Source organism: Mustela nivalis (genome assembly GCF_964662115.1).
Source record: "Mustela nivalis genome assembly, chromosome: X".
Taxonomy (NCBI): domain Eukaryota; kingdom Metazoa; phylum Chordata; class Mammalia; order Carnivora; family Mustelidae; genus Mustela; species Mustela nivalis.
Genome location: NC_139040.1, coordinates 91,071,235 through 91,097,035, shown reverse-complemented (window position 1 = coordinate 91,097,035; position 25,801 = coordinate 91,071,235). Strand labels below are relative to the sequence as shown.

The following is a 25,801-nucleotide window of genomic DNA, read 5'->3' as shown; positions in this document are numbered from 1 at the left end:
TTTTTTAAAAAGCCCCACAAATATTGTATATATTAGTGTTATGATAATAAATATAAACCAGCAAACTTAAAAGTGGATTGTGTATTACCCGGGGATAGAGGTATTCTTTATGGGGTAAATTAGCAGAGTTTTAAGAGAATCAACTTCTACTATCCTCAAATTTCCTATTTCCTAAAATCAATCTGCCAGAGAACACACATGTGGTGGCAGAATCAAGCTGGTTCTCTCTTCCATCTCCTCTTTCGCAATGGTCCTTTTTGCATTTTACAAAACAAAGCATACCTTTCACCTATCCTGATTCTTACTTGGGTGCACTGCCCCAAGGTATAAAATCCACAGGGCTCCAGAGACAGTGCTGAACACTGTTGTCAAGGGTGAAGAAAATAAAAATCGCTCTAACAAATGAATTGGGATCAAATCCTTTTGCAATTCAGATGGCTTCGCATAAAACTGAAGGAAAACCCCATGGAGCTGTCAGCTGATAAACCAGGAAAAATAATTTTGAAGACAAATCATTGTGTAATCCTCCCCCCTGCCCCACAGATCTCCAAAGGAATTCAGAGACTTGAGTAACATTGCTAAAACAAATGTCCATTCCCTTTTAGTTATTTATATAACCAAGGTTCCTGTGTGCTAACGTTTAACCAAACACAAAATAGAAAAAGAACTGATGCTGAATCCTGTCTCATTCTAGTGATAAGCGATATTTATCCATAGAGACACCCATTAACTTTTTTCCAAAAAAAGACCTCTACTTTAATATATTTTAATTTTTACATTTAATAATTACCTATCAGAATTTTAATATACTTACAATTTTTTGCTCCATCACATTCTAATACTAATTGTCATAATAACTCAAGCAAGAGTAAATTTTGACACAACACTTAGAGCTTTAGGTTCACAGGAACATTAAAAAAGCATTTAAATAGAAAAATATATTTACATATTTTGCTGCAGGGAAAGATGATAAGATTATCAATAAAGTAATTTTGAGTGCAAAAATATATATTATGTGGGTAAAATTCTATTCGAATAGAATGAAGAACTTAGGGAGAAAAGGAAAAATGTACAGCTCCCAACCATCAAGAACTCGTCTGTGAATTTTTAAGATGGATGATGGTGGCTCTCAAATCATTAAGGTAATTAGGTTCCACTAATTTCATGTAAAATTGTAACATGACAATTTTGTTTGTGAATGTTAGTATTTGTCAGGATTCACATTATTTGCAGCTGACATTTTTTTGATGCAAAATTTTAGATGTCAACACAAAAAGATGTGTAAAGGAGCCCAAGGTTAAAAAATATTTTTAGAGTGTATTTGGATATAAACCAATAGTTTTAGAGAAACGTACAAAGCATGTTCAAGGAAGTGTCATATACTCTTTTGCCACCTTGTGGTCAGAACCGTGTTTAACCCCAGTCATCTCAACTATAATGAGGAGGGGTCTCTCCTAAGTTAGCCCCTTCTGCTAGCCTTCAGTCAGATCTTTGTGAGGTAGACGCAGTGACATTTGCCAGGACTGAATGGAGACACATGGAAGCAGGCTGACGCACCCGCCCCCCCCACCACCACCACACGTGATTCACAGCAAAAGCAAAATGCAATCAGGAAAAAAACGTTAAGGAAGTACAACAAAATTTTGACTTTTCTCATGAAGACTACTTTAAAAAAATCAAATGTCAAACTGTTTCCGATATTTTTTTTTCTTGATTCTTTTGTTTTTGGTGCCTTTTCTCTGCTGGTGACCCAGACACTTCCTTAGTCTGCCTTTTGGGGAACCCAGCCCTGATTGCGGCCCTGGAGCCAGCTTGTATGGTTTTGCGCTGTCCACAGCTCCCAGTACAACACCCAGATGTGGGCTGGAGCTGAATACCCCTTCGCTGGGTGAATGATGGCAGAGTCTCGGGACTTCCAGAACCTGCTGGACATGTGGGCTTCTGCGGGAGCTTGATTGGGAAGGCAGTCAGGTTGCCATGGTTAGTCGTCAAGGGTGGAGGGAAGACAGTCTTAGGCACATGGAGATCTTTCGATCTTTTTGATGTCTGTCACTTTGCCGAGGTGGGATGACCGTACCCTCTCCAGCCTCACTCTGCTCCATGACCTCAGTCATTTTCAGCAGCCGCAGCGGCGTGGGGCGGTGGAGAGCAGGAGGATTCCTTCAGTGGGTGTGCTAGTTGCAGTTCCTCCAATTGCAGGCCACAAAGGGCAGGCATTTATTGGAAGGATGCTGGGGTGCTTCAAGGAATTGAAGCAAGACTTGACTTAGGAAGGGCACCAGGGCAGCTCCTGGGGACTTTAGCTGTATGGGAACCAAGCATCCTATCCTCCTTCAGGGCTCCGAATTCTTGACAACCAACTCCTGACACTAACCCCGGGAGGCCTAGATACCACCTCCTCCTTTCAGGAAGGGGCCAGGCTGCGGGGCCATGTCCAGTGCTAAGCAAGCATAAGTCCTCTAGGGTATACTCAGCTAGCACGGCCCCACGAGCCAGGCCGTGTATACCGGGCCAAGGCCAGCCATCCCAGGACTCAGGGAACTGACTCTTCCTAGAACACCCTCTTCTCGATCTTTGAACACTGGCTATCTCCTTTCCAGCTCTGTCCTGACTCCCTGGGACCAGCACCTGTGGCCACTTTGGCCAAGCGCCAGCAGCCCTGCGGGCAGGAGCTCTCCGAGGCCCCCAGACCCAGGCCCACCCCCTCCCCCTGCCAGCAGCTCCACTACCGCCCCCGCCCCTCCCCAACTCCCACCTGCAGCCCACCCGCCCTGCCCCGGGGCTCTGCCAGCCTCAAGGGGCTTGGGGCGGTGTCTTCCCCTTTCTCAGCTGTAGGGGAGGTGCGGGCAGTAGGCACGGCCTCGTGGTGCCTTGTCCCTCCCGCTGCCCCCCGGGCTGCTCAGCGTTCCCTGGGCCAGAAGGCCGACTGCCAAATCCTCCTCGTGCCCGCCCCCGCCCCCCGCCCGCGGCCTTGGGAGCCCGAGGAGGAGGTGAGGGGCAGGCAGATTCCGCAGAGCACCGATAAGATGGGCAAAGGGACGTGCCTCCTCGGACCCAGCGGCCTTGGGAGCTGGGCCCCTCGGGATCTGGGGTCCAGGCCTGTCCCCAGATTGGCCCTGGGGCTTCGTCCTTCTCGGGAGGGGCAGAACCCGGGGTGGGAGGGGAGCCTGGCACGGGGCTGGGGGCAGGCTCAGCTGTGGAGATGATGGCCTATCACGGTCTCTGACCGTTCCTCAGGACCTGGCTTCTGAGGGGCCATTTCGCAGCCCCAGAGACGTTTCTGGACTTGGCGATTCCTCAGTCCCTGGCCCCGCAGTGCTGGGGGAAGCTGCATGGACGAGGGGAAGGACGACGAGAGGGGAGGAGACGATGAAGGGGGTCAGAGCTGCGATTGGAGCCGAGAACTGGAAGCGCCTTAAAGAGACTGCGCGGTCCCCGCCCCCCTTCCCGCCAGCCTCAATGAATTAGAGCTGTGTTTCCCAAACTTGCCTGATCATAAGAATCCTCTCGGGCCCCAGTTAAAGATACAGGTTCCGGAGCGCCTCCCTTCGCGATTCTGATTCAGTAGGTCTGCGGGTGGAGCCGAGGAATCTGTAATTTTAACACGCTCCCCACGTGATTCTCGTGAACAAGCAAGTTTGGGAAATACTGAATTAAAGGAAACGGGGCCTGGCTGCCGGAGCGGCCTCCGCTAGGGGGCTACGGCGGGAGGATTCCCGGGGGGCGTCGCCTGCTTCCGCCGCCGCCTCCTTCAGTGAAAGTCCCTTTTGGGTCCAGCTGTCACAGCCGCCGCGCTCCCTCAGGCCGGGCGGGGGACACCCCAGGTCTGCGTGGCCCCCGCGCCGCCACGCCCAGTGGCCGCCCGAGCCCTGCGAGCAGGGGGAGGAGCCGCCGCCAGTGGAGGCGGAGGAGGTAGAGGAGGCGGAGACGGCGGAGACGGCGGAGAAGGCGGAGAGGAAGGTGGAGGCGGAGGCGAAGGTGGAGGGGAAGGTGGAGGCGGCGGGGAAGGTGGAGGCGGCGGGGAAGGTGGACGCCGCCGGGAAGGTGGAGACCGCGGAGGGTCCGGGCCGCCGGCTTGAGCTCAAGCTGGAGCCCGAACCCGAGCCGGTACTGGAGGCGGAGCAGGAGCCGAAGGGGGAGCCGAAGCAGGAGCTGGAGGATGAGAACCCAGCGCGGAGCGGCGGTGGCGGCAGCAGCGACGAGGTTCCTCCCCCCACCCTTCCCTCCGACCCCCCACGGGCCCCCGATCCCTCTCCGCGGCGCAGTCGTGCCCCCCGCCGCCGACCCCGGCCACGACCACAGACCCGGCTCCGTACCCCGCCGCAGCCTAGGCCACGGCCCCCGCCCCGGCCCCGGCCCCGGCGCGGCCCTGGGGGCGGATGCCTGGATGTGGATTTCGCTGTGGGTCCACCAGGCTGTTCCCACGTGAACAGCTTTAAGGTGGGAGAGAACTGGAGGCAGGAACTGCGGGTGATCTACCAGTGCTTCGTGTGGTGTGGAACCCCAGAGACCAGGAAAAGCAAGGCAAAGTCGTGCATCTGCCATGTGTGTGGCACCCATTTGAACAGACTTCACTCTTGCCTTTCCTGTGTCTTCTTTGGCTGCTTCACAGAGAAACACATTCACGAGCACGCTGAGACGAAGCAGCACAACTTAGCCGTAGACCTTTATTATGGAGGTATATACTGCTTTATGTGTAAGGACTATGTATATGACAAAGACATTGAGCAAATTGCCAAAGAAGAGCAAGGAGAGGCTTTGAAATTACAAGCCTCCACCTCAACTGAGGTTTCTCACCAGCAGTGTTCAGTGCCGGGACTCGGGGAGAAGTACCCGACCTGGGAGACAACCAAACCCGAGTTAGAACTGCTGGGACACAACCCAAGGAGGAGAAGAATCACGTCAAGCTTCACCATCGGCTTAAGAGGACTGATCAATCTCGGCAACACGTGCTTTATGAACTGCATCGTCCAGGCCCTCACCCACACGCCCATCCTGAGAGATTTCTTCCTCTCTGACCGGCACAGATGTGAAATGCCAAGCCCTGAGTTGTGTCTGGTCTGTGAGATGTCGTCGCTTTTTCGGGAGCTGTACTCTGGAAACCCGTCTCCTCACGTTCCTTACAAGTTGCTGCACCTGGTATGGATACACGCCCGTCACTTAGCAGGATACAGGCAACAGGATGCCCACGAGTTCCTCATTGCGGCCTTAGATGTCCTGCACAGGCACTGCAAAGGGGATGACACTGGGAAGGCCGCCAACAATCCCAACCACTGTAACTGCATCATAGACCAAATCTTCACAGGTGGCCTGCAGTCCGATGTCACCTGTCAAGCCTGCCATGGCGTCTCCACCACCATAGACCCATGCTGGGACATCAGTTTGGACTTGCCTGGCTCTTGCACCTCCTTCTGGCCCATGAGCCCAGGGAGGGAGAGCAGTGTGAACGGGGAAAGCCACCTGCCAGGAATCACCACCCTCACGGACTGCCTGCGAAGGTTTACGAGGCCAGAGCACTTGGGAAGTAGTGCCAAAATCAAGTGTGGTAGTTGCCAAAGCTACCAGGAATCTACCAAACAGCTCACCATGAATAAGTTACCTGTTGTTGCCTGTTTTCATTTCAAACGGTTTGAACACTCAGCCAAGCAGAGGCGCAAGATCACTACCTACATATCCTTCCCTCTGGAGCTGGATATGACACCATTCATGGCCTCGAGTAAAGAGAGCAGGATGAATGGACAGTTGCAGCTGCCAACCAATAGTGCAAACGATGAGAATAAGTATTCCTTGTTTGCTGTGGTTAATCACCAAGGAACCTTGGAGAGTGGCCACTACACCAGCTTCATCCGGCACCACAAGGACCAGTGGTTCAAGTGTGATGATGCCGTCATCACCAAGGCCAGTATCAAGGACGTTCTGGACAGTGAAGGGTATTTACTGTTCTATCACAAACAGGTCCTGGAACATGAGTCAGAAAAAGTGAAAGAAATGAGTACACAAGCCTACTGAAGCGATACGCAGACCTACCTGTCATGGGAGATGGCAACACCCGTCCGACAACTGGCATCGAGATTTAAAGGACCTACTTGTGTGGCCCATGGGCCCAACAGAGTAAGAATTGAACAGTACCCAGTGTCTGAGAGGTCCTGGTTGGAAGAGAAATAGACGGGGCGGGAGAAGAGGCTCTAGTCTAAGCAGTCCCTTGAAGGAAAATTCAAGAGCAGGAATGCTCTAGGCAGGGAAGGCAGGAGCAGGGAAATCCCGACACTGGTACATATCCTATATTCCTCCAAAAGATTGTGTGGTAAAGTGTGGGGTGGGAGGGGGGTGGTGTGGGGGGGGTGTGTGCCCTTGTAACCGTAAAACATCTTTCTCCATGGGTGTTTCAGCTTCAACTGACCAATCACATAACAGTTATATGTTCGGCAATGGGGGTGTGGGTGGAAAGAAAAGTATACAAATGCAGCCCATGACCTGTATGGGTATGAAAGCGGAAAAGTGGAGGAGGCAAGGATATCTCATTGACAAACACCTTTGCCAGTTTCTTTGTATTCGTGATTTTTTGTGCTATTAAATGCAGTATTAAAAAAAAAAAAGAAAAGCCCGTGGGGCTAGTGAAAGAAGAAGAAAGAAGGGGGCTTGTATAAGGGGAGCGATTGCTCCAAAAGTAGAGAAGACAAAAAAAAAAAAAAATCCTGTAAGATAAGCAACCAGCACAGACAGGCCTCAGCTAAGAGTATAGTGTGTGAGTGTTAAAAAAAAAAAAGCTGTATGATATACTTGAGCAAATCAATGAACCTCTTTGCGATTGTTTTCTCATCTGTACAATGCAGATAATTCCTACCTTAAAGGGTTATTGTTAAAGATTAAATGATATAAAATGTGTCAAAGTATAAAGTAAAAGGCTTGGAACTTTGTAGGGGCTCAGTAAACGTTTGTTGGATCTGAAACTTCTTTGGACCAGGACCAGAATGCATCAGAGGTGAGGATCAGTCCTCCCCGAGACCGTGGATGGAACGGACATGCATCGTGTCACGTGCAGTCTTTCTCTCTCTCTCTCTCTCTCTCTCTCACACACACACACACACACACACACACACTTATAACCCTCCAACCCTGTCTACCTGGACCCCTAAGGCAATGGAGTCAACTATGGTCCCCATATAAGCGCATTACAACCAGTGCCACGCCAGGGGTGGGGGGAGGGGGAGGAGTGCCCCAACTGTCTCCCAAAGTCATTCCGTCCATTTAGAAGACCATCGTGTTTTCATGACTCAGCACCCTTGTGATGGGACTCTCAGGGCCAGTATGCTGCCAGGCCTCCCCATGAGTGTGTTTGCTGGCCCTTGCCTTCCCTGAGCATTATGCCTGTGGCTATAAGATTCACCTGCAGGCATAGATCCGTAGGACTATTTTCCAAAGCTCGCCGGTCTGCCAGCCCAGGGATATCGATGGAGTGGCACCTTGGTCTCTAAGCCAGAACAGATAAGACAGATGAGATGTGCCCAGGAGGGGGTGAGCACTGGCGCTTCCTTATTTTCTCTCTAGTGCCAGGTACAAAGGGACCTATAACCTAGAAAATCTTGGGGGGAGGGAAACTGGATCAGACCCATGGGGTTTGGATCCACTAGTTCTGGTAAAAGGCTGGCCCCCCACCCTCACCCCTGGGGCTTCCCAAATCTACTTTCTGGTCCACTCCTTTGAGAATACAGATTTATTTCTGTGGTTGTGGGTGCATCCCCAGTGGGATCACAGATTTTTCTTTAGGACAGGGGTTGTGGCTCTTCTCGTACCTGGGGCTGCATACTCGGCCCTGGCCCAGAGTAAGAGATAGTCAAAATACTTAACTGGGTGACTCAATGAAGCAATACACCTTCCTTTCATAACCGAATTTTTGCCAACACCCGGGGCCCATGATCCTTCAGGAGAATATGTCAAAAGTGTTATTTTTGGTATCTTGTAGGATGGGGGAGATCAAACAATGAGAGGCCTCAGGTGTCGCTTGGCAACTTAATGCAGGGTATCTGACCACCTCTTGGGAAGACAGCCATGTCCTCACTCCTCATCTCTGTCACAGGAAGAGCTCAGGAAGCCATGTGCCACCAACCTCTGCTTGCAGAAACTCTCTTTTGCATTTTTCAGCTTGTTTAGTTGGAAATGGTTTAAACCCAGGGCTAAGTGGCAAAAGTAAAAATAGTATAGCAAACATCTGTATACCCTTTACCAGATTCACTGATTGCTAACACGTATGCACACTCCTAAGTAAGTGTGTGTGTGTGTGTGTGTCTGGACCATATGATGGTAAGTTACATGCATCGTAGCCCTTTGTGCCTAATGTACCTCAGCATGCATTGCCTACCAATGGGCATGTTCTCTACATCACGGTATATAGTTAAGAGCATCAGTAAATTTAACATTGATCTAGGGGTGCCTGGGTGGCTCAGTTTGTTGAGCGACTGCCTTCGGCTCAGGTCATTATCCCGGGGGCCTGGGATCGAGTCCCCACATCGGGCTCCCTGCTCAGTGGAGAGTCTGCTTCTCCCTCTGCCTCTGTGATCTCTCTTGCTTTCGTTCTCTCTCAGATAAATAATAAAATTTAAAAAAAATTAACACTGGTCCAATACTATTATCTGATCTCCTGTCTGTACTTCAGTTTTGTCTGTTGGCCCAAAGACCTCCTTAACAGCGCTCCCCTCTCCATCATAGGATCTGGTCTAGAGTGAGGTATTGCTTTTAGTTGTCATGTCTCTTTAGCCTCCTCCAGTCTGGAACACTTCCACAAACTTACTTTGTCTTGTATTGCATTAGCATTTTTAATAGACTTTTCCTCATTTTGGGTTTGTCTGACACAGAAAGTGTCTTAAGTACCCTGCACTCAGGAATAGTCCTAGGAGCTAGGAATGGCGCGAACAGGCTGGGGCTGACCCACCTGTCTCCGCTGGTGCAAAGCACGACCACCAGAGGGAGCAGCTGTGCCTGGCCCTTCCTAATGGAAGCACACACCTCTAGGAAACACCATTGTCCCTCAGCAACAGTGGAGCCATTCAAGCCCAGCCCTTCACCCCTACCTGTCACCAACCCCCAAACAGCCACTGAATGTAATAGCATCAGCCAGGGCTCGCTTGCGGATCACACCACCGTGGGACCCGGGGCACCAGTGTATTAGGCAGGTATGTGTTACCTTGATTTCCAGTGGAGAGTCAAGCATGTCTGGCCCCTTGGGTGGGTACCGCTGTGGTGGGGTCTTCTTGGCGGGGGTGGGGGGGAGACCAGAACGGAATGCCCTTGACACCTTTAGCCTTTATCAATGTTCCCTGCCCCCCCTGCCCCACTCCTCAGCAGCAGTGGGGATGGGGGCAGGGAAGGGGTGAGTTCTTAAACAGCCTCGGGGGCAGCGGGCAGGAAGCTGGGGCCCAGACTAAGTAAGGAAAAACATGGATTAGGTCAACAACAGATGGGGTTGTGACTTATGGGTGACTTTCAGACACATCTGGGCTATTTTACGTGACGGCTGGGATTCCGGTGTGAGCAAATGTGGGCTAGAGCTGGTGAAACTCAAGCTAATGTTTAACTTCGACTCCATCTACTTGCACAAGCTGGGAAGGCCAGGGGAACTTGGTTCACATATAGATTTATGATCTGGGCCCCGAAGGGCACAGACGGCAGATGAGTGCTCACGAAGGGGGTTCTTATCCACTCAGAGAGCTCAGAATGAGGGACCAAACAATGCGGCCCTTCCCTTTCACCCCTTGTACATGCCTCCCACAGTTTTTTTGGCCTAACCTGGTTGAAAATTCAGGACCCCACCAACTTCCAATTTCCTGGAGTAGCCAAATGCTGAGACTTACTCTGGCCCACAGTTCACATATGCAACTGCCTCACTTCTTCCCCATCCACGGGGAATCCTGATCAGGGATGCCATCAACCAAGAGGTCTTTTCCAATCAAGAAAAAACAGAGTGGCCCCCATTACAACTCGTGTTCTCATAATGCAGTAGAGTGGAAGCCAGACACCTCTATTTTCGCCAAATGTATATTCACACCCGGAAGTGAAGGCCCTGTCCTCTGAGACTATGAAGGTCAGGGCCCACAGCTATATGTCATTACACACTGACCTTTCCAGGCAGGTGATCTGATACCATTTTAAAACTCTTGTATTAAAATGTATCAATTATATAGGAGAATGCATGTATCATAAGGGTACAATTCAATGCATTTCTAGGAACATAAGGGTACAATTCAATGCATTTCTAGGAAATGAACAGATCCCTGCAAACAACATCAAGGTCAAGAAACAGAACATTGCCATAGTGAGGCCCCACTTCTGCTTCCTTCTAGTCAATAATAACCCCAAAGAGGAATCCCTATCCTGACTTCTTCCACTGTAGATGTAGTACCCGAGAGTTGCTTTTTTTTTTTTTTTAATATGACTTCTATAAATGGAATTGTTCAGTTTGTATACTTTTGTGTCTGGCTTCTTTTACTCAACATTTTAGGGGCTTCAGATCTGAAGTCCTTTTGTCAAGAAAAATTCTGGGGAGTGTCACTCTTTCTGTCTAATGAGCTAAAAGTGAGAATCCATACTCCTCCTAGTGATTGCTGATATACTGAATCCATTCAAAGTGACCTAGGCCATTGCAAAGTTGGACCTTGAGAGTGTGTCTAATCTCAGGTATAAGAAGATGGTGGACAGAAAACAGTCTTCCAGAGAATCTTGGGATAATTTGCCCCAGAAATGTTGCTCTTGGGCCCTGTTCTGTTTAATAATCTTGGACCCCAGCCCCAGTCCAATAGCTCCTGGATGGGATGCCTATTCTGGTAAATCCTCAAATTTATATGGGCAGCAGAGTCACCTGAAGGGCTTAATACATAGATTATTGGGTCCTGCCTCCAAAATTTATGATTTCAGTGGATCTGGGAGGTGGGACTCTAGAATTTGTAGTTCTTTTTTTAATATTTTATTTATCTATTTGACACAGAGAGAGAGAAAGACAGCAAGAGAGGGAATACAAGCAGGGGGAGTGGGAGAGGGGGAAGCAGGCTTCCTGCCAAGCAGGGAGCCCGATGCGGGGTTCGATCCCAGGGCCCTGGGATCATGACCCGAGCCAGGGGCAGACGCTTAACGACTGAGCCACCCAGGCACCCCAAGAATTTGTATTTTTAACACATTGCCTGGTGATGCCTCTGGTTCTGGGATGGAGCTTCGAGAACCAGTCATCTGTTCAGTTCGCTTTCACACTGAGGTCCTTGGAGCCCAAGGACTCTGTGAAGATGCTTCAGTGCGCACCTTGGAGAGCACCCAAAGAACAAGGAGGAGGGTACATTGGTAAAAATCAGGAACTCTTAACCCCGCTTTTGACCAGAGCAGCTCCCCTGTTATTTATTTTAGATCTTGGGGTTCCAAGTAATACTTGAAGAAAAAGTTCTGCCCCTAAAATTTGTAAAAGCTGAAAATCACAGCGCTAAGGAGCTGAATACCCTGAGGGAATGATGTATTTTAAACTACATGGGTGGTGTATCTGGGAAATAACCCACCGTGCTCTGGAGACCTGGCCTCCTGTGTGCCCTTAAACTAGATGGTCCTGGGCAGGGGGGGACTTGGTTTCCTTGGAACTTAAAGAGGTGCAGATTTATGAGGATGGAAGTGATAAGGGAAAAAATTATAAATAAGGTGCCAAGTCATATGAATAAAGAATTTTTTTTTCTGGCAAGAGAGCACACTAAGATGACATGAACAGTGTAAGGGCCTATTTAGCTAGAGCAGCTCCATCCTGGCCCTGCCCCTCCCCCTTCAGGGAACTTACTTAAAAACAAGTCCTGGAAACCAGTCCCAGGTAACAAAGCCCAAATACAAAGATGGGTCAGGCCAAGTGGAGGCATTCAGTCAGTGGGGGCACATACTGTCTCCTAGCTACCAAGGAGTATGGGCCCCGCCCTTTGGGTGACTTTTGGGCGCCCATTCTGACCAAGGTAATAGGCTAATTCAAATATCTACTATAGAGTAAATTGTAATTCAATTGGTCACTTATGTGTGACCTAGCAGGACTGTGCAGCTTTCTCTGTGTTACAATTTCATTGGTCACCTGTGCGTGGCCAGGCCCAACCACATGGCCTTTGCTCTATAAAAGCTAGTCTATAAGGCAGAGGATGGTCGCCTCTTTGCAAGAGACGTCCCTGGCCGGTCAGTTTGATTCTTGATGCTTGGTGCAAAATAAAGCTTTGCTTGACCTTCGCTTTGTATCAATCTCACTCCTTTGACCATGGAGCCAACAAACAGCACTCACTAACTCTGAACATATAGTAACACGAGATACATCATAACAAAAGTTTGCATTTATAGCTGACCGTGAAAAAAAAGTAAAATCTGCAGAGAAACAATAAGGAAAAATTAAAACCAGGCTAGTTATTGAAAGCAGACATTGTAGTCGCCCATCCTGGTGTTGGTCCCTAGGGGCGGGGGCTTAGAGATGAGAAGCTAAAGCCCACGTGGGTACTGGCAACTCCACCTCAAATCCACCAGAGAAGCTGTGACTCAAACCTCACAATAAAGCCTGTGGCAGCTCTGTCTATCACAACGTGTTTGGAAAGTGAGCAATGAAAAGACATACGCTTTCTCCAAAGCCACCATGAGAAATCAAAATCCTAGGCTTACATTGTATGTGGATGTGGGGGTCTAAGCGCACCCTGTTGTGTGTTATGGAAACCATGTGCTGGAAGATTAAAATAAAAACGGGAGCAGAAGCATTCAAACCTCTAGAACCCCAGCAAGAGCCAAATATTGTACCTCTTTACAGCCCAGGGCAGGTGGAACCTCACGGAAAAAGACCAGAGCTGCGGGATAGGGGTTCAGAAACAGACAAGAGAAATCTTGTACTTAGAAAGAAATGGTGCCGCGGTAAAGGAGAGTCACCAGTTGCCACAAGGAGTAAAATGAGCATTCCCAAGAAATCCTGATGGGGACGCCTGGCTGACTCAGTCGTTAAGCAGCTGCCTTACGTGATCCCAGCGACCTGGGATGAAGCTACGCATGGGGTTCCCTGCTTGGTGGGGAATCTGCTTCTCCCTCTCCCACTCCCCCTGCTTTTGTTCCCCGTCTCGCTGTCAAATAAATAAATAAAGTCTTCTAAAAAATTGGAGAGAAATCCTGATGGGAACGATTTCTCTCTTTCTCTCTCTCTTTTTCTGAGAGGGAAATAAAGAGATTAAAAAAAAAAAAAAACCAACTAACCAACCAACCTAAACAAGTTTAGCAATAATAGACTGTCATTAAATAACCATTGAAAGAAGGACACCCGGATGGCTCAGTTGGCTGAGCAACAGATCAAGTCCTATCCTGCAATGGGCTTCCAGCTCCATGCAGAATCTGCTTCTCCCTTTGACCTTCTTTTTTTTTTTTTTAAATTTTATTTATTTATTTGACAGACAGAGATCACAAGTAGGCAGAGAGGCAGGCAGAGAGAGAGGAGGAAGCAGGCTCCCTGCTGAGCAGAGAGCCCGATAAATACTCAATCCCAGGACCCTGGGATCATGACCTGAGCTGAAGGCAGCGGCTTAACCCACTGAGCCACCCAGGCGCCCCTCCCTCTTACCTTCTTCCTTCTCATGCTTTCTATCACTCACTCTCTCTCTCTCTCAAATAAATAAATAAAATCTTTAAAAAAAGAGAGAACTTATTTTAAAAATAACTATTGAAAGATACACTTCAGGAAGAAGGAAATTGAAATCAGGTAGAAGGGGTGAATAGGTGGCAAGGAATAGTGAACAAAAATTGGTAAATATGTGGAAATCTGAGTAAGCATTAGGTGTATGAAACAGTAATAATGTCGAATGAGCTGGAGATATAAAAACAAGCTGGCACCAAAAACATTGGAGCAAAAAACATCTAAGACAGCAGGAGGCTATTAATATTTAAAGCATTTTAAAGCTCTCGTATTGTTTGTGAGAAAGGTATGGGCATTGCCTGAATTCAGACCTTGTTAAGTCAAGTATAAACATTTAAACATTTAAGGATATGGGCTTCTAATTTCTGGCAATGGCAGGCTTGGTTCTTTGGTTCGACTTGCCTGTTGAAGTAATGGAATATGCTGCATAAAATCTTTCAAAACCAATTTAAAGGTCCTGATGAGCTGATAGGACAGAGGGAAACTTCTAGGCCAAATTGAGATGAAAGCTTGTAACCACACAAGTAAGCAGAATATGGGCACCCCCCCCCCCGCCAGAGCCAATTTGCTCTGAGGGTGTTTGCCTCCATCACTCACCTGAGCTTTGATTCAGTGGCCACACAGAGCTAGACAGGGAGAGAGGACTTAAGGCTTAGGGCCAGCCCAGGGTTGGAGTTTAATAAGAGAACCTCTCCACAATGAGCTGATACCTCCAAGGGCCTACGTCAGCCACATAAGGGCAAACCAGAATGCAACAGCTCTCTGGCCCGACAATCCTAGAGAAATTGTACAAAAGACTGCCTTGGCACCAAGCAGAAGTCTCTTGCTTAAAAGTAAGGGGAAAACAAGAGGAGGGGATGCATATGTCTTTTTGAATTGGTGTTTTCGTTTTCTTTGGGTAGATACCCAGTAGTGGGATTATAGGTTCATGTGGTATTTTTATTTTTAAGATTTTTATTTATTTATTTGACATGCAGAGATCACAAGTAGGCAGAGAGGCAGGCAGAGAGAGAGGGGAAAGCAGGCTCCCTGCTGAGCAGAGATCCTGATGTGGGGCTTGATCCCAAGACCCTGGGATCATGACCTGAGCCCAAGGCAGAGGCTTTAACCCACTGAGCCACCCAGGCACCCCCGGTATTTTTATTTTTAATTTTTTTGAGGAACCTCCATACTATTTTCCCCAATGACTGCACCAATTTACATTCCCACCAAGAGAGCACGAGGGTTTCTTTTTCTCTACATCCTCCCGGGCACTTGTTTCTTATGTTTTCGATTCTAGCCATTCTGACAGGTGTAAGGTGATATCTTGTTGCAATTTTGATTTGCCTTTCCATGGTGATTAATGATGTTGGACATCTTTTCATGTGTCTGTTAGTCATCTGGATGTCTTCTTTGGAAAAAATGTTTATTCAGGTCCTCTGCCCATTTGAAATTATTAATTTATTATTTTTTTTTTTTAAAGATTTTATCTATTTATTTGACAGAGAGAAATCACAAGTAGTCGGAGAGGCAGGCAGAGAGAGAGAGAGGGAAGCAGGCTCCCTGCTGAGCAGAGAGCCCGATGCGGGACTCGATCCCAGGACCCTGAGACCATGACCTGAGCCGAAGGCAGCGGCTTAACCACTGAGCCACCCAGGCGCCCCAATTTATTATTTTTTAAAAAGATTCTCCAGTAAGTTTATTTTGCAAACTATTTGGATTTTGAGTTTTATTGGCTTACATTGTTATACAGAGAAAAAATGTATGCAATTTTGAACACTGAGCTATTTATAATTTTAATATGATTTCACATATATTTTGTTTATTTCTAATTGAGCTTCAGCTCTTAAGTTTATTATAAGTATTCTTGCCACCCCACTCCACCCTGTCAACTGAGTCAAAGAGTTCAAGATACATGCACAAAACACACACGTAAACAGACACAAACAAGCCTTTTGTAAAGTAAATAAATATTTTGTGATGTAAATAACTGTTTCTTTTTGGAACTTTCTATACCCAGTTGAAGTCTCTTTTGACATTGGGATATTAACACTTATTAGACACAATCTTTATAAAGCAAGGTGTTTATCTTCTTTTTTTTAAAAGATCTTTTTTATTTTTTTATTTGTGAGAGAGGGAGAGAGAGAGCGTGCACAAGCAGGGGGAAGGGTGGAGGGAGAGGGAGAAGCAGACTCCACACTGAGTAGGGAGCCCTAGGTGGGGCTCAATCCTGAGACCCTGGGATCATGACCTGAGCTGAAGGCAGATATTTAACGAACAGAGCCACCCAAGTGCCCCAAGTGTTTATTGCTTTGAAACTCAAATTCTTCTTCTTCTTCTTCTTCTTCTTCTTCTTTTTTTAAAGATTTTATTTATTTATTTGAGAAAGAGAAAGGGCACAAGTGGGGGGCGGGGAGGGGGCAGAGGGAGATGGAGAAGCAGACTCCCTGCTGAGCAGGAAGCCCCATGTGGGACTCAATCCCAGGACCCTAAGATCATGACCTGAGTGGCAGGCAGATGCTTAACCAATTGAGCCACCCAGATGCCCCTCAAATAATTCTTGAGAGGAGTATTTTTCTTATTGATCTAAAAAGAATGGTATGTGGAAGGCCAAAGAAAAAAAATCACTTCAAATGGTCAAAACAGAAGAAGACTGAAAAATAATATATTTACTAGCATAGGGAGACAGGTTTTTTAAAAAAAGATTTTATTTATTTAAGAGGGAGAGAATGAGAGAGAGAGAGCGCGCACGCTCACAAGAGGGATAAGGTCAGAGGGAGAAGCAGACTCCCTGCCAAGCAGGGAGCCCAATGAGGGACTTGATCCCAGGACTCCGGGTTCATGACCTGAGCTGAAGTCAGTCTATTAACCAACTGAGCCACCCAGGCGCCCCACAGGGAGAAAAATTTTAAGTATAGATTCTATTGATAATACTGATATTCAAAGGAATAGCTTTGGATTCATTGTCAAAACTCAGATTTTTCTCGGTCAGTTAAGGCCAAGAGTGTTGGTTTTATTTAGGAAGATACATTAAGTCTTTGAAGTAAGAATGATTGGGTTGTACAACTTAGTTTCTATGTAAGTGACAGAATATACAAGGTATCAAATATAAACAATAGTGTAGCAAGAAAATAAACTAGCAGACACAGTTACTCAACCAATAGCAATAATTAAGACCACCATTTGAAAGAAGACATCCTCTACACAAAGAATAAAAACATACCGTTAAAAGATTTTACAGCACACAACTGGATTCAATCCTAATTCATAACTGTTGCACTTCTTTCTTCTTCAGTATAAGAAGTGCCATGTTGTCTTCTGTCAATTCCTTGTGTTGATTACGTGAACCATCACAGGCAGGAAAGTCTTTGAACACTAAAACCCACAATAAGCTGTTTTAGTAAGACACAAATCTTTGGGGCACCTGGATGACTCATTCGGTTTAGTATCTGCCTTCAGCTCAGGTCACGATCTCAGGATCCTGGGATCAAGTTCTGCGTGTGGGTCTATGCTCAGTGGAGAGTCTGCTTCTCCCTCTCCCTCTGTACTCTCTCTCTCACTCTCAATAAAAAAAAAAAAAAAAAACTTAGAAAAAAAAGACACAAGTCATCATCTTGGGACTTTCCTTTTGTATATTAAGATGAATCAAGCTATCCTTCTGTCATTTTTGATTCTGGAGGAATGGACAAATTGCAAGATAGCCAAGTAGTACAAGTACACCAACGAAAGACAATAATCGAAGCCATTCTAAAACTCTGAGCTGGGTGAACCTGGTAATGCTCTCGGGATGGGAGCTGTTTTAAAGATTTTTTTTTAAAGATTTATTTAAGAGAGGGAGAGAGAAAGAGAGAGCACACAGAGGGGTGGAAGGAGAGAAGCACGTGTCCCCCATGAGATTGTGACCTGAGCCAAAATCAAGAGTGGGAGGCTTAACTGGCTGAGCCACCCAGACGCCCCTGGGGAGCTGCTTTAGCTACACAGGGAGCAGCACCTTCATGATAGGGGCCATGCTTTCCAGTACTGTCCTTGCCAGCAACATCTACTCCTCTCCAGCCACCTGCCCCCCACTCTCCAGTGCAGCTGCCGGGTCTGCAGGGGGAGAACAGAAGTGGCAGGCATGCATCCTGGTCAGGGCTCTGGAGCAGGCAGATCTCTGCCCATTTTTAATGAGATTATTTGGGTTTTTTGGTGTGAAGTTCTGTAGGTTCTTTATATATTGTAGCTATAAACCCCTTATCAGCTCTATCATCTGCAAATATCTTTTCCCATTCAGTAGGTTGTTTTTGTGTTTTGTTGGATAGTTTCCTTCTCTGTGCAGAAGCTTTTTACTATATGCATCACAGCACTATTTATAATAGTCAAGATATGGAAGCAGCCCAAGTGTCCATTGATAAATGAATGGAAAAAGAAGAAGGCATATATATATGAAATGGAACATCATATATATATGAGATGGAATATCATGCAGCCATAAAAGGATGAAATCTTGCCATTTGCAGCAATATGGATGGAGCTAGAGGGCGTTATGCCAAATGAAATAAATCAGGCAGAGAAAGACAAATACCATATGACCTCACTTGTATGTGGAATCTAAAAAATAAAACAAATGAATGAACAAACAGAATCAGATCTATAAACACAGGGAACAAACTGATGGTTGTCAGAAGAGAGGAGCATGGGGGATGGGCAAAAATAGATGAAAGAGAGTGGGAGATACAGGCTTCCAGTTAGGGGATGAATAATTCATGGGATAAAAGGTACAGCAAAGGGAATAAGGTTAATGATATTTTACACACACCATATATATTTCCTAGCACCCAAGTATTAATACATGCATTTTTTTTCAAGCATAGTTGGAATACTAACCACATTCTAGGCTAGAAAACAAGTCTCAATACATACATGGCATTAGTTTCATTCAGAGTACCTTCCCTGATTACAATGAAATTAAGTTAGAACTAAAAAGCAACCATAACAGCAAAAACTTGTAAAAAGTTCTTTGGAATGTTTAAAAAACACTTTTGTATATAACTCATGGATTAAAGGCAATTCATAATCTGAATTAAGAAGTATTTACAACTGAATGGGGCACCTGGGTGGCTCAGTTGGTTAAACGTCTGCCTTTGGCTCCTGTCGTGATCCTGGAGTCCCAGGATAGAGCCCTGCATATACGGCTCCCTGCTCAGCGTCGAGCCTACTTCTCCCTCTCCCACTACCCTTGCTTGTATTCCCTCTCTTGCACTCTATTTCTCTGTCAAATAAGTATATAAAATCTTTGTAAAACACCAAAAACAACTTTCTACCAATAAATATAAAATTATAGATGAACAGTTTTCTAGAAAATATAACTTCGCAAAACTTATTTAAGAAGAAATAGAAAGTCTAAAAGATATGGACAAATACAAGTCTTCTGCTGAGGTGGGAGACTGGCTGATGATGGGGGAGAGGAGGCAGATTCTGGGTCTAATTGCTTCTTCTTTTCTGGGGAAGGAACTGACCCTTTAATTTATTGAGGGCTTATGACAATGTCAAGAATTGTGCTAAACCCTATACATGCGTTATCTTTCTCTCTTTTTTTTCTTAAAAGATTTTATTTATTTATTTGACAGAGATCACAAGTAGGCAGAGAGGCAGGCAGAGAGAGAGGAGAGGAAGTAGGCTCCCTGCTGAGCAGGGAGCCTGCCGGCGGGCCTCCATCGCAGGACTCTGGGACCATGACCTGAGCCGAAGGCAGAGGCTTTAACCCACTGAACCCCTCCAATCAAGAGTGGGAGGCTTAACTGGCACCCCGCATTATCTCTTTGAATTTTAACAACTCTTTGAGATTCTATTATTATAATCTACATTTTAATTTATTATTATTTTTTTATTATGTTATGTTATAATCTACATTTTTTAATTGAGACAGAATGTACATCTTATAACCCCCCCTTTTAAAGTGTACACTTTGGTGGATTTTAGTTTAATCACAGGATTACACAACGATCAGCATTATCTAATCCCAGAACATTTTTATCATCCCCAAAGGAGACCCTGTCCATTAGCAGTCACTCCATTCCCCTTTCCCCTCAACTCCATGCAACCATTAATCTAAAACCTGGCTCTATGGATTTGCCCATTATGGACATGTCTTATGCATAGCAGCATACAGTATGTGGCATTTTGCGTCTCGCTTCTTTCACTTTGCATGTTTTCAAGATTCATCTATGTTCTAGCGTGTATCAATACTTCATTCCTTCTGTAGCTGAATGATGTTCCAGTGCATGTATTCGCCACATTTTGTGTTTCCATCCATCAGTTTAGGGTCATCCCCTTCAAGTGGAAAGCAGTCAACTTGACAAAAACTTTCTACCACAGTTGTAGAGGAACCCAAATATGGGCCAAGTGGTATGGGACAGGGCATTAACATCACCTCATTCAAGAGAGTTTGCAACAGACTAGAAGAACTAATAATAGAGAGTGCAACTGTGTTGCTAGAGACAAGATCAGTAAACAAAAATTAAGCATGCTTACCTACGAGCTACCACCTATTAGAAAATTTTTTTTAAACTTTAAGCAACAAAATGCATAAGGTTTTGAAGGGATATCTAACAAAAGATGCAAAATGTATATGGAAGATGTTAAAATTTTCCTTGTAGGGATGTGTGGGTAGCTCAGTTGGTTAAGTGTCCAAATCTTGGTTTTGGCTCAGGTCATTATGGTTGTGAGATTGAGCCCCACATCAGGCACTGTGATCAGCATGGAATCTGCTTCAGATTCTCTCTCCCTCTCCAGTCCTCTCTCTCTCTCTCTCTCTCTCTCTCTCTCTCATAAACAAATAAAATCTTAAAACAAATACAATTTTTATTGTAACATGTAAATATTATCTTAAAAATGGAGAAATATGGCATGTTCATGGATTTTTAAAATCTCACTAATGTAAAATTCAAAGTTAATCAATAAACATCCCCAAAGGTTTTTTCATCTAACTAGAAAAACAAACTTTAGGATTCATATGAAAAAACAAAGGTCCATAGGTAGTCAGAATAATTCTGAAGGAGAAGAAGGTACAGGACATAGATAAATAGATCAATGGAGCAGAATAAATAATCCAGAAAAGAAAATCCACATATATATGGAAACTTGGTACTCAAAAGGGGTAGCATTACAAATTTGTGGGTAAATATAGGTCATTTAATAGATCTGCTGGGGCAACCCACATGGAAAAATTTAATTCAGCCAGTAATTGTCATCATAACCCCCCCCCACACACACACAAACTTTCAGATAAAAACCTGTATGTAAAGAAAACAGGATGTTTAAACTTTCAAAAGAAAATATAGGAGGGGGTGCCTGGGTGGCTCTGTCTGCCTTCAGCTCAGGTCATGATGCCAGGGTCGTGGGATCAAGCTCTAAGTCGGACTCCCTGCTCAGTGGGGAGCCTGTTTTTCCCTCCCCTCAACCTGCCCCGCTCATGCTCTACCTCTAACTATCTCTCTCTCTCTCTCTCAATAAATAAATAAAATCTTTTAAAAAAGGAAATATAGGAGAATATTATAACCTCAGGTTCTCCTAAACAGAACACAGCAAGCAAAAAATGCAGCACAAAGTATTTTTGATATAACTCGAAGCCAACAAAATCTTATTTGCTTTGTATAGAAATTCTATACAAATTCATCTTTCTATTTATATATAAGTTCTATCAGTTCTTTGAAGAATAAAGTTTTATTTATTATTGCAAGAGCAAATTCTGTTAATTTCATACAAGCTGTTAATTTTATGTCAAAAACCAATTAAGAAATTTCAAATAGTTAAATAGGTACTTAGGTCGGTCTTTAACGTCAATATTAAGAGAACATATTAGCTAGACAATTTTAGGAAAGCCATATGCATTTTGAGCTAACTGATGTCTATGTTATTTTACATAATAGTCCAAGGCACAGTAACAGATATTTGATTATATAATAATTTTATTATACAAAGATAAGAATTGTTTGCCTACAGAGCGTTCATATTAAAATAATTTTTAAGATTATATTTAATTTTTAGCTGCTGAATTCCATTTAGACTATAAATCTTTTAAGAAAAAGCCTTATTTGAGAATTTCTCATATCTTGTGAAGATGGAATAAAAGCAAACTGTCATCTTTTCCATTGTCAAAATTTCACATGATGGAAAAATCCCAAAACCTTGTGCAATATTCACCGTAAATCTTCAGTTCATCCTTAATAAAGATTATAAAGAGTTCAAATAAAGGGAAATAAGTTAGAGAAAAATGAGGATTCCCTCAAATAGCTCATTCTTTCATTGATCTCAGTTGAAAGTGAGTATTTAGTACTGAACATATGTGCTCTAGTCAGCATAGGAGTCCAGCTGCTGACAGTGTTGAGAAACTCGTATTCTTGCACTATGTCCAAGTGTTAAAAGTCCATTAATAAAATTGTAATAGTAAAATGCTTACTGATAACATTGCGGAAGTATGGGACACCTGGGTGGCTCTGTCAGTTAAATATCTGCCTTTGGCTCAGGTCGTGATCTTGGGGTCCTGGGATGGAGCCCTGCATCAGGCCCTGCACTCAGTGGGGAGTCCGCTCCATAATTCTCTCTCTTACTCTGTCCCTCCCCCGCTCATCCTCTCACTTGTTCTCTCTCTCTCTCTTTCTTTCAAATAAATAAATCTTTTTTAAAAATTAGAAGTATTCTTGTATTCCAGAAGTTTATTCTATGATAATGATACTTGGCTTTGGCTTTAACTTTGACTGAGCGTCATTCATATATGTTCTGTGTACCTCTATTATCCAGGATATAAAAATCTCTTTTATAAAGCAGTAAGAAGGATGCACAAGCCCATGGAAAAAATGAGCAACAGATGAATAGGCAATTTGTGGAAGAGGAAACCCAGCTGGACAATATTCAGTTGTACTAGCAATTAGGAAATGACAATTAAACAATACCAATTAACCATTCTCATACTCATCAGATTGGAAAATTTTAAGCCTGAAAATACCGAGTTGGCATTGGCAAGGATGTTAGAGTAATTGGGATTTTCATACACTGCTTGTTGGAATATATATTGGTACCCCTTTAGAGTACCAATATATATTTTTGGAGGGGGTTTTTCATTTTGTTTTTTTTTTTTTTTCTCTCACAGATTTTGAGAGGGACATGGTACCAGCCAGCTACTGAGCTTCTAGGCATAAACCCTAGAGAACTCTTGCATTCAGAATATTGCTTTTTATAGTAAAATTTCCACCAGTGAGGGAAGGGATGAACAACTGTTGGTATCTTAACACGATTGAATGCTTTATAGAAATGAAAATCAATTAACTTGATCTATATGTACCACCTGGATAAACCCTACAAGTTTGGAGTTGATACGTAGAGTTTGATGTTGTTTATGTAGATGTAAAAATTATACCAAACAGTACAGTTTTTATGGATGCATAGTGGAAGTATAGAAACATTGACAGGAAGAATAAAAACTAATTTCAGAATCATGGTTACCTTGGGGGAGGGGAGAGGGGAAGGTATCTGAAAGGAGTACAAAGGGGGCCTCATCTGTATCTGGAACATTTTATTTCGTTTTTTAAAAAAAGATTTTATTTATTTATTTATTTGTCAGAGAAAGAGAGAGCACAAGCAGGCAGAGTGGCAGGCAGAGGCAGAGAGAGAAGCAGGCTCCCCACTGAGCAAGGAGCCTGATGTGGGACTCAATCCCAGGACCCTTGGATCATGACCTGAGCTGAAGGCAGCGGCTCAACTGACTGAGCCTCCCAGGAATCCCATGGAACATTTTATTTCTTTAAAAAGAAAAACAATTTCTGTAAACATGACCCAAATAACAAAATTTAAGGTACATAGGTATTTGTTACTGTGTTCTGTGCACTTATCTGTATGTTTGAAATATTTCATTACAGAAGTATGATTTATTGGTCTAACCCACATAAGTAATGCCAAAAGACTGATAACAAACTGTGAAAAATAGTTACAACTCATATCACACAGGGCTTATTTTTCTGAAATACTAAGAACTCCTATGAGTCTACATGAAAAATAATAAAATGCGGGCAAAGAATATTGACAGTTCACAGAGAAAGAAAAAAATTCGCTCTTACACATAAATGATTCTCAGCCCCAGTCATAATGGGAGAGATGCAAATGAAGGCCAAGTTGAGATGTCATATAAAGTGGTGAGGATGTGGACAGACAAGACAGAGGGATATCATTTGTAGCCATTAAACTGGTACAGCTTCTGTGTAGAGCCATTAGTCATCTATCAAAATTAAACATTCACATACCAGGCAATTCCATTGCATATACTTTTCCCTGCTGATATACTTGCACACATGCAAAATGATGTATAAAGTTATTTATTGCAACACTGGGGACAACCTAAGTGTCTATCAACAGAAGTCTGGTTAAATAAATTATGGTACCTCCATCCAATGGACTGAAATGCAGCTGTTATAAAACAAGTAAACTCTTGGGGTGCCTGGGTGTCCTGGTCAGTTAAGCGTCTGACTCTTGGTTTCCGCTCAGGTCGGAGTTCAAGGTTGTGAGATGGAGCCCTGCGTCAGGCTCTGCGCTTAGCGGGGAGTCTGCTTGACTTTCTCTTTCTTTTTCCCTCTGCTCCTTGCCCCTGCATGCTCTCTCTCAAAGAAATAAAGAAGTCTTTAAAGAAACCCAAACTCTTTATGTATTCATATGGAGTAACTGGCAAGATGTATTACATGAAAAAAAGCAGAGTGCAGAATAGTAAGCATGAAATGCCACCATCACCTGTGAATATATTATCTATTCCAGAGATCTGGTTTTAATTATGTAAGCTGTATATGGGTACCCAGCATTAATCTCTGTCCACAAACTTGTGTGAAATAAAGATAACTAGGTTTTCAATAATTCAGTCTAATTTCTGTCCCTGAGCCCTCACTTCCCCAGTGATCCTATTTCAGACCTATCCCCATCTACCACCCAAGCCCAGATATTTTTAGATAGTGCCAGAATATTGGAGATTGGCAGCTGGTCCTCAGTCATTTGTCCACATAGTTTGCCACTGAGTAAATCTTGGCCCTCACAGTTCCAAGAATTCTCGTGGCTATCTGATGAATCTGCCATTTTTGGGACATGTAACTTTCTTTTTTTAAAAAAGATTTTATTTATTTATTTGACAGAGACAGAGAGAGCACAAGCAGGGGGAAGCGGCACACAGAGGCAGAGGGAGAAGCAGGCTTCCCGCCGAGCAGGGAGCCTGATGTGGGACTCCCTGGGATCATGACCTGAGCTGAAGGCAGACGCTTAACCAACTGAGCCACTCAGGTGCCCTAGGACATGTAACTTTCATAATGTTCCTATCATACCATCTGCTGAGATGCACCACAGGGCAATATAGAAAAAAGTATGATCATGGCTCATTAGAGAGGTAGATGAATAGATAGATAGATAGGTAACTACTGTGTACCAGACACTATACTGAACACTGGGTATATAGCAGTGAACAAAACACGTGAAAATTCCCGATTAAAGAGACTGTGTTCTAGAGGAAAACGAGAAACCTGACTCCACAGTACTTTTATGAGGAAGCTGGAGTGGAGGCTGAAGCCTGTCTTTCCGGTGGAGTCCCAGACAGGATTTGGAGGTTGGTAGGAATGAAAAGTGAGATTGAAAATAGGGGAATGGGGTGCCTGGGTGGCTCAGTTGGTTAAGCTGCTGCCTTCGGCTCAGGTCATGATCTCAGGGTCCTGGGATCGAGTCCCACATTGGGCTCTCTGCTCAGCAGGGAGCCTGCTTCCCTCTATCTCTCTCTCTGCCTGCCTCTCCATCTACTTGTGATCTCTCTCTGTCAAATAAATAAAATATTAAAAAAAAAAGAAAGAAAATAGGGGAATGAATTATAGCTGAGCCTGTTTCCCCGCCCTGACCACGCCAGCTGCCCCTGGTTGCAAATAACACACAAGCAACCCAGCAAAAACTGGGAGGCTCTTTTATAAAGATATTGTGTCGTCAAGGGCTTGGGCGCAGGCAGGGAAGAGGTGGGGGAAGGGCAAGGGGAGCATTGGTGGAGGAGGAGTATTTTATCACTGATACTATTTAATTGCTGATGCTTGGGGATAAAAAGCAGACTGACTTTTAGTTGTTTATTATTATTATTTTTAAATTATCTAAGGACAATACATGCCTTTATTA

At 44.6% G+C, this 25,801-nt stretch overlaps 1 protein-coding gene and 1 long non-coding RNA gene across 2 annotated transcripts in view; both read left to right on the top strand.

The window, feature by feature from the left end:
• The first annotated feature begins 2,812 nt into the window (after nucleotides 1-2,812).
• USP27X (ubiquitin specific peptidase 27 X-linked) lies at nucleotides 2,813-6,917 on the top strand. Its single transcript, XM_082716588.1, has one exon. It carries the CDS (start codon nucleotides 4,693-4,695, stop codon nucleotides 6,007-6,009), a length of 1,317 nt encoding a protein of 438 aa, XP_082572714.1. The 5' UTR covers nucleotides 2,813-4,692; the 3' UTR covers nucleotides 6,010-6,917.
• A 2,098-nt stretch (nucleotides 6,918-9,015) lies between these two features.
• Nucleotides 9,016-25,801, top strand: part of LOC309856680 — a 45,909-nt gene continuing 29,123 nt past the window's right edge. The window contains exon 1 of the long non-coding RNA XR_014307318.1: nucleotides 9,016-9,170. This is a non-coding gene — a long non-coding RNA (uncharacterized lncRNA). The remainder of the gene's footprint in view (nucleotides 9,171-25,801) is intronic.